The following is a 9,527-nucleotide window of genomic DNA, read 5'->3' on the forward strand; positions in this document are numbered from 1 at the left end:
CTGATGTTATAAGATGGTACCAAGAGGAAATTGCAGCATGCAACCATCTATTTGCTTGTTAGAATGACAAACTAATAGGAAACATACCATTAAGACACAGTTGATGCCAGACTTTCCCAACTCAAAGAAGAAAGAAACCAGAGAAATGCCCCTTAATGTCGGACTGTAAAAGAAAAATGCAGCACTTTTAGCCAGACAAAGACACTTTACATATAATGTTTTGCAGCTAAAAAGGTTTGGTTGCAAAGACTGCCTAAGAGATTTCAGATATGGCATTTACGTAATGCAAGATGAGAATATTTTAAGCTGTCTCGATTATAGACAAAATTACCTGCTCATAACTATTGTAGCAGCATCTTTCATTGATTTGTATCGTTTCTGGATAATTTTAATTGGCGTAGTCAAGCAAGCTGAAACTTGGTCCCTCTTTGGAGCCAGCTTAACCGTCTCAACCAGAAAGAGTTGCATATGAACTGAACAAAAGATCAAGAGAGCTATTGAAACCTGAAACAAAAGGCTGAAATGGTAAATTTTACAAGAGGAAAATTTGACAGAATTAAAGCCGTGTGGCTAATGTTGAATTTAAAGCAGCAACATACAGGAAAATTGTACTTTTCTGGGAGAAAAAGTGCCAGAAGATTTCCCAAGACATGCGAAGCAGCACAAAGGCCTGTTATCCAACTAAAAGTTGCTGTCCTCTTATTCTCTTCAACGACATCCGCCTGCAAAAGATGGGAAAATGAGACCCCCATTATTCCCTATTTATGATTATCTATCACTGAGGAATAACTCTTACCGAATAAGCAATAGCCCACAATCTATTACACGTTAACAGCCCCTCTCAAACTCAATGTGGGTGTGAGACCAACTTGAGGTTGTCAACCAAAGCATGAAAGCATCCCTTAGGATGTGACTTGGTGAAGATATCTGCAAGTTGATCTTTAAAGGAGACTGAGAACAGCTTGAGAGCACCATGAACAAGATGATAACAAATAAAATGACAATCGATTTTGATGTATTTAGTCCGTTCATGGAGGACATCATTGTGAGCATTATGAATGATATGCTGGTTGTCACAATAAAAGGAGCAGCAAAGGATGTGGACACACCTAAGTCCTTAAGAAGCCATCATAGTCAAAGGAGCTCAGATGTGGTATCAGCAAAAGCACGATATTCTGCTTCAGTATTGGAGCGGGCCACAAGGGTTTGTTTCTTTTTTCACCAAGAAATCAAAGAAGAACCAAGAAGAAAGCAATAACCAGTGGTGGACCTGCGATCAGTGAAATCTCCTACCCAATCAGCATTAGAGAATGTGCAAAGAATAAGAGGAGACTAAGCAAAGTAGAAAAGGCCATGGAAGAGAGTGTCCTTCAGGTATCAAAGAATGCGTAGAACAACAGCATGGTGAGTCAATCGTGGAGTAGACAGATACTAGTTCACTTGATGAACAGCATAGGAAATGTCTAGACAAATGCTAGTGAGATAAACTAGGCTACCAACCAAGCGTTTGTAAAGAGAGGGATTAGACAATGGTTTCTCCTCTGAGGGAGCCAGATGTGCATTAAGTTCAACTGAAGTGTTAACAATTTTACTATTAGTGAGTCCAACTTGAGACAAAAGTTCAGAAGCATACTTGGATTAGGTAATATAAAGTCAATTTGTAGAATGAGTGATTTCAAGACCCAAGAAGTAACTGAGATGTCCAAGATCTTTCATCACAAATTGTTGACTAAGAAAATCCTTGAGTTCTTGAATGCCACTAAGGCCATCACCAGTTATGATCATATCATTCACATATAGGGAAAGCAAAATAGCGCCTTTGTTGGTGTGACAAAGAAATAAGGCAAAATCATAATAACTGACAATGTAACCTTAGTGAGAGATGGTAGAGTTGAACTTGGCAAACCAAGCTCGTGGAGCTTGTTTAAGGCCATAAAATGCACATCGAATAAGACAAACTCTGTTCGGTTCAATAAATAGACTAGGAGGAGGTTGCATATAAACTTTTTCACTTAAATTCCCATTAAGGAATACATTTTTGACATTCATCTGAAAAATGTCCTATTTACTGGCAGTGGTAATAGCTAAAAGGGCATAAACAAATGAGATTCAAGCAACTGGAAGAAAGGTCTCTTCATAATCAATCTCATACTCCTGTATAAAACCTTTTGCAACAAGACTAACTTTATAGTGCTTAATGGACCCATCAGAGCGAGTCTTGATCTTGTAGATCCATTTACAACCAACTACAAATTTCTCAAGGGGGAGAGACACCAAATCCCAAGTATGGTTTTTAGATAATGTATCAAATTCTTCTTTCATTACAATCTACCATAAATGGTTAGTGGAGGTCTCACGATAGGTGTGAGACTCATGCAGTGTAGCTAGGGCAGTGTAACAATGATAGTTAAGTAAATGTGTAGGAACAGATCTTACTTGAGTTGAGTGATGAGGTGGAATATCTTGTGGAAGAACTTCAAGCGGAGCAAAAGCAAGGGGACCCAAGCTCAGGGTTGGGTAGCTCGTCTTTGACCTATTCATCTTCCACCTGTTTATTAGAGGGTGATCTAATAAAAGTATCAAAAATATCTGGTAGTTAGACAGAGAAGTTTATAGGATGACCAAGAGCAACTATAGAAGGAATATGTGGCTCATTTGGAAAAAGATCTAAGACAGAGGAGATAGAAAGGGAGGTATAGAAGTGAGAGAGCTCGACAAAGGAATGATGTTCCCAAAAGATAACATTGTAGGAGATACAAAGACGATGAGAGATAGGATCATAATACCGATATCCCTTTTGAGTTTCGTTATAGCAGAAAACAACGGAGTCTGGACCGAGGCTCAAGTTTGTTATGCTCATACGGCTGAAGAAGAATGAAATAGGTAGAATCGAAGGAGCGAAGGTGGTGATAGTCTGGAAGGGACCCAAAAAAGCGTTGATATGTAGTTTGATTTTGGATGACAGGACTGGGAATGTGATTAATAGCATGAACAACATGAGAGCAGCTTCGCCCCAAAAAGGAGTAGGAACTTTAGCAGAGAGAAGGAGAGCACAAACAATGTCGAGAACATGATGAAGTTTTCATTCGGCTCTACCATTTTGTTGAGAGGTACTTGGACAAGTTAGTTGATGAATAGTGTTATAGAAATGCAAAATAACTTGGAAAGCATATTGAGTATATTCAAGAGTATTATCAAATCGAAAAATTTTGATTCGTTTGGAAAATTGAGTTTCAACCATTCTTGCAAAATTACAATATGCTTGCAATAATTTAGAATGATGTTTCATATGAAAAATCCAACTATAGTGAGAATAATTATCAACAAAGACAACAAAATATCGAGATCTATTAATACTATAAACAAAGGAAGGCCCCCAAACATCATAATGAATTAGGTCAAAGATATCAATGGACATAGATTCACTAGTATTGAAAAGGTAAAGTTGGTTGTTTTCCTAACTGACATGAAACACAATCAAAATTTTCTATGGACATTGAACCTAACAAACCTCTAGAACCCAAGTGTTGTACCTGAGAAGAAGATGCATGACTAAGTCGGGCATGCCAAAGTGCAAGAGAAGGAATAGAAGAAACTATAGCAGCTACAGCAGCAGCAGAAACATAAGCAGCAAGTGGAAGACGAAGGTTGTCCACAGGAAGCATACACCCAACTCTGGGACCGATCCCAAGCTCCTGTCTCATTTTTGGATCCTGTATAGTACACCTAGAATAAACAAAGGTAATGTAATAACCCAACTTAGCTAATTTTTCCATAGAAAATAAATTGTAAGAAAGGTTAGAAACATTGAAAACCCCAGGAACTAAAAGGTTGGAGGTCAAGATTGAACCTATATTATGACCAAACATTGTGAAACCATTTGCTGTGCGAATATTAAAAGGGTGTGGTGCGGGTTTAAGTTGAGAAAATAAGGATGAGTGAGGTGTTATGTGATTGCAACAAGCAAAATCCATGAGCCAAGAGGAAGGAGACATGCCAGATGAAACTGAGAGAGAAGAGGAATAAGATGCATTACCAACCATACGAATGGTATTAGCGATGATGTTTTGAAGGTTAATTATGGAAATGGTGATAGTGGATCTAGAAGACTTGAACTTTACGGAGACGGGAGCCATTGGTTGGATACTTTTAGTGTTAGCAATAGTATTAGCAGAAATGGAAACAAACGATTTGTTGTGTTGATAACAATTCTCAATATTATGACCAAGACATTTGCAAAAATTGGAAAAACGTTTGTTGGATTATCGGTGACAATTGTTGCAATAAAATGAAGACTTGACCTTATTCTTCATTTAGAAGCAAAATATGAAAAAATGAAATCTATGCGGAAAGCTGGGAAAAGAGCACCTGGACTGCAAAAAGTCAACAGTTAAACCTGCCTCAAAAGTCAACAATCAAAGTCAACCAGCAAAGCAATGATGTCAACAAGATGACACGAATGATGACGTAAGCGCAGGGTTAACGTGGCAACTGATATAAGCAGGATGACATCAACAAGTTGTTGGGGGCGCGTGTGATGCGTGGACGAAGAAGTAGAATCTTCTAGCGGTGCATGCAGGCGCATGTGGCACGTGTCTTTGATGCAGTTTATTTGGGCAACGTGTGAAGGCTCATGGTATGTTCAATGATGTTGATTCTTCTCCAATGATGTAGATTGGAAGAAGACGATTCCGATGGTATCGGCGACTAGAGGATCAAAGCAGAATTTATGGCAGCGACTAGAATGACAGTGGTCTTCAGTGTATAACGACAATGGCGACGGCAACGACGGAGGCAGCGGAGAGCATTGAGAAGACAGGATTGCAGATTGCATACCAAAAAATTTAAAGTAGTAGCTCTGATACCATGTTAGAAATACAAAATGAATGTATTATATTTCACACCTAATAAAATATACATGAGTGGATTTATATAAAAGGCAGAGTCTGAAGTACAAGTACGTGTGTTATATAAGTAAAAAGGTGGACCTAAAACCCACAACTTAATACACATTAACAGTCTCTACCATTGATGATTCTATCATTTGGGAATCTTCTCCTTCTGGGGACTTTGATCCCAAAAATGCTTATCACTTGCCTAGTGGTGTGGATTCTGCTTGTGGCATTGCCTTGTTTGCTTATGGATGTTTGGTGATTTTGACATTGGCTTAGCAAAGCTGTCTCTCTACTTTGTTGACGCGACAACTTGTACTAGTTCTTGTCTAAATTCACGAAATCATTTTTTATCAATGGGTGTCAAATTGTTTGTCTATAAACTTTTCATTTTTAATAATGATAAAATAATCTTCAGGATTTTTTAATAAAAGGAAGTAGAATCCTAACATTTTACCTGACTATTCCACCCTCAAATAATTTTCAATTTCAGAAATACAAATTTCGGTACAAAGGATTAAATTTCAAACCATCAATTTAGAACTTCAGATAGATTTAAGTGTATTATTAAACAACAAATTCATTTGATTAGTTGAATTTTACTTGCCAAGCGCCTTAGTTGAATTGGCATCTTTCCATATACAAAATGCTTGGAGGTCTAAAGAAGAAAGAATTTGAACGGTGAAGTTAGCAGCATATTATAATTATCTCTAAAAAATATAAATATAAATAAAAATTACTTGTGCTATAGCCCTCTGTCCATTTTGCATGCCAGCCCCCGTTTCACACCTTGTGGCCTTTGGGTTAGCAAACGACATGTTGTGTCGTATCCTAATGGCCCATTGTATGTTTTTTGTGAGAGAAGGTGTGTGGGTAAGACTCTTAGTGTCATGACCCGAACCTGTATTTCAGAGTTTAGAGCATGACCGGCATGTTAATATCAAGTTTACCTCAATATTAACACGAACCAACCTAACTGAAGGTACATATCAAGAATTGTTTGTTCAATTCCTGCTTATTGTCTTGCATAAAAGCCAATATATATACAAAAATGATGGCAACCCTGACATTTCATTTCCTTCAAACTTGGAAACAAATACCACCTGTCTGAAACTTAAGGTATTCAAGTAAAAATTTACATAGCTAACCGTTTAGCAAAACTCTTATTACAAACCTAACCCCAAAGACATACAACTGGGGTTCAAAACAGACTACAGTACCGAATTACATATGTGCTCAAAGGATCAAGTACATCTTGATTCTTTCTATACATCAAAAGAGCTAACTACTATACAACAAAACTCTACATTCTAATAAAACGAGAAAACACAGAATCCTTGCCACCTCTCATACTCTCGCTGCTTCCAGGAAGAACCTGTGCACTGAAATATAATAGGGTGAGCTGCGAAACCCAGTAAGGTTTTAAAGCTCCATGGGCCTTTAATAAGAATGCATGTAAAACAAATAGTTTATGGATATGCCAACTTTGATCAAATAGCCTTCATACTATTCATAATGCTCTTAAATAACTTATGAACTTTTCAAATAAAAACATTTCATTTTCCTTTCATATAAAAAAAAATAAAAGGACATAATAGGGAACATACGTATAATTTCGTAACCTTATCTTTATAACAAAGACTATAAAATGTTTCATCATAAACTTCTTTTCATGAGAGCTTTTAATTTTCATAATGCATTTTAACAAAATCATTCTCTCATGCTCAATAACATAATGTAGCTATTCATAACATATTAGTTAGTCCACTTTTGATAAGTCTGTATAGAGAAGGCCTCATCACATTTGGGTAACCTCGTGTGCATGATATTGTCCTCTTTGAGAGGCCTGATGGCACATCTCCTCAAGGTTTTATTCCTCCCCGCCGTCCGTACACATTGGGGAGAAGGCCTTATTCAGATTAGAGTTACGGGCAACCCCATTTCCTCTACTTTAAATGGCCTAGAGTTACGGGCAACCCCATTTCCTCTACTTTAAATGGCCAAACAGATAACATCTTTCCATGGAAAGCCAATAATTAACCCCTATTGGCTGAGTTCAGAACATAACAGTTGAATAACCCGAACGCTATATTATTCTGATAGCTTTACTTTTACATAATTATTTCATAATAGTAGCATATCCACTTCATTCTAAAATATTATGTTCGTGACATAGGTACTAGCATTAATATGCAAAATTATCATATACATAAGGTTGAACAACTCCCGAACATATACTTTACTTAAATCATGCTTATATGTAATATCTCAAATCGACAAATTTTAATGCATATTAGTTTTCGAAATAAACTTTATACTTATTAAAAGCACACGGCACAAGTCCCTTACCTGAAAACAGAAGGCGCGAGAGATTGTACGCGAGGAGCTCAAGTATCCGTGTTCTCGTTCTCGCCACCTAAACGAAAAGAACCAAAACTTATTATGGACAAACTCTTCCTAATACATAAACTTATACCTAAATCACCACCTAACTCTCAAACTCAAGGAAATCCTAATTCCCATCACATAAAGTTCCCAAAACATATGATACAATCATCAAACATATTTGCAGCCAAACCATAGAGAAATCAATCCATAAAATTTATATATGCTTCAAACATACCAAAGGATGAGTGTATAAAATTATAACTCAAAACATACAACCTAACTTGAGAATTAAATCCACAAAGTTAGGTGTAGTATATATTGCTCACTGCTCATTACAGCCACGTATGCTCCATTTGTAAAATACAAACGGGCTGTCCACAGACCTCCAATTGTCATGAAATTTTACAGAACTACTCCCCTGTATGTCCAGTATAAACCATAAAAATTTCGGAGTCAAAGCATTAACCCATGATTTACTAAAAATCACACAATGCAGTATACTCAAAACTGTCCTGACAGAATTTCTTGCAACTTACAAATTAAACCACTAATTTTATGTTCATCCAAATGCTGTGAGACCACTTCTATAACAACCATATGTGTCTTAGAATTCATAAAAACTACTCCTTGCATCCTAATTCACAAAATACAATTTAATACAGAATTTTCTTGTAGTAAACATCAACTCTGTCACAGAGACAGCTTCAGTACATATTCTTACAAAATCATCAACAAATAGCAATAGGTCTTAATTTCATTTGGGTATTTTTATACCTATAGTATACATATTAAAATACCCTAATAAGCATTCAATTGATCAAAATATCATCAAACTTCAAGTAACTAAAACAGAATCACCAATTCAACTTCCAGAAACAGAGTAGAGAACAAAGAGGGAAAATAAACAAACAAATTTTACTATCCAAAATACACAAAATCAGATGAGGTTTAACTTACTTACCCACACACTTTGAAGATAAAATCTTAGGGTTAATTGTCTAATTTCTTCTTCAAAGAAACTAGAATTTTTGGTGAGAAAGGGAGGGAGAGATGTTGCCGTGTAAGGAAGGAAGAAGAAAGAAGAACAAAGAAAGGGGAAATAGAGAAAGAAGAAAAGCAGCTGCTGGACTTCAGAAGCAGCCAAGAAAATCAGAAAAGTAAGAAGACTTTTGGGGCTTGGGTACGTGTATGGCTAGGGAGAAACAAATATCACAAACACCTTTTCCAATTTTTCTTGTATTCACACACACACATATAAAAATATATATATATATATATATATAAACTTTCCATTCACACTTACCTACAAAGAATAAATAACACATTACCCACACACACATATATATATCCTTAATTTTATAAAGTTATAACTAACACATTAAAATAATGACATGCATATAAACCCATAAATTAATTAGGCAATTAGGTTGGGGTGTTACACTTAGAGCATCCACAGCAGCTATGGCATAATTTATGCCATTTTGCTACACCAAAAACCTTCTTTATTATTTTACCACATCATTTTACAGCATCCCATTTATCAGATATTTTATCATTTAATTCTATACATTAAAATAATATATTATCTCCTCCCTATCATCACCATCATCAACAACAACCCACACCCACAGATCAACCGCCGCGCTCACAACCACCGGCCATCCCCATAGACCAAAAACCGACCACCAATATCAACCACTGCTACCACCAAAAAAAAAAAAAAAAAAACTCAAACAAACACTACATAGCCACAAATCTCACACCCACAACCCAATCTGAGACCATCCCAAATTTCACACCCACAACTTGATCAACCTACCACCATCAACCAAAATCAGCCAACCAACAACAATCAAAACAACCAACCACCAAAAGAGAGAGAGAGAGATCGACGAGATTGGAGAGCGATGATGATGATGATGACGTCGTGATGATGATGATGGCCCTTCTTGTCTTGGATGTTGGCGATGACGATGGCTTGTGCGCCGTGAGTGGCGAACTTGCGAGCCTCACCCATGCCGCTTGTGCCTCCAGTGATAATGGCCACGATCAAAATGATCTTAGATTAAAGAAGAAAAAAAATCTCACCAAATGTGAAGAGAAAAGAGGGAATCGGTGAGAGAGAATAGACAGGGACGAAGCTAGGACTTAAAGTTAAGGGGGGCGATTCTATTGCTAGCTATGTGCGGCAACTTCGACCTTTGACTCTACTACTTTATCACTAAGGATTTTCGTTTAAAACTACAG

At 36.8% G+C, this 9,527-nt stretch overlaps 1 protein-coding gene and 1 long non-coding RNA gene across 2 annotated transcripts; both read right to left on the bottom strand.

Moving 5' to 3' along the window:
- Nucleotides 1-6: 6 nt before the first annotated feature.
- Nucleotides 7-715, bottom strand: LOC115985276. Its single transcript, XM_031108237.1, has 3 exons — nucleotides 600-715; nucleotides 332-517; nucleotides 7-163 (listed from the first exon to the last, which is right to left on the bottom strand). The coding sequence occupies exons 1-3, from the start codon at nucleotides 650-652 to the stop codon at nucleotides 7-9; spliced, it is 396 nt and encodes a 131-aa protein (XP_030964097.1). The 5' UTR covers nucleotides 653-715.
- A 5,221-nt stretch (nucleotides 716-5,936) lies between these two features.
- Nucleotides 5,937-8,492, bottom strand: LOC115987422. The gene is made up of 3 exons (XR_004091077.1): nucleotides 8,242-8,492; nucleotides 7,242-7,308; nucleotides 5,937-6,274 (listed from the first exon to the last, which is right to left on the bottom strand). It is a non-coding gene; the product is annotated as an uncharacterized LOC115987422 (long non-coding RNA).
- Between the last annotated feature and the right edge of the window lie 1,035 nt (nucleotides 8,493-9,527).

This window comes from Quercus lobata, chromosome 4 (genome assembly GCF_001633185.2).
Source record: "Quercus lobata isolate SW786 chromosome 4, ValleyOak3.0 Primary Assembly, whole genome shotgun sequence".
Classification (NCBI taxonomy): domain Eukaryota; kingdom Viridiplantae; phylum Streptophyta; class Magnoliopsida; order Fagales; family Fagaceae; genus Quercus; species Quercus lobata.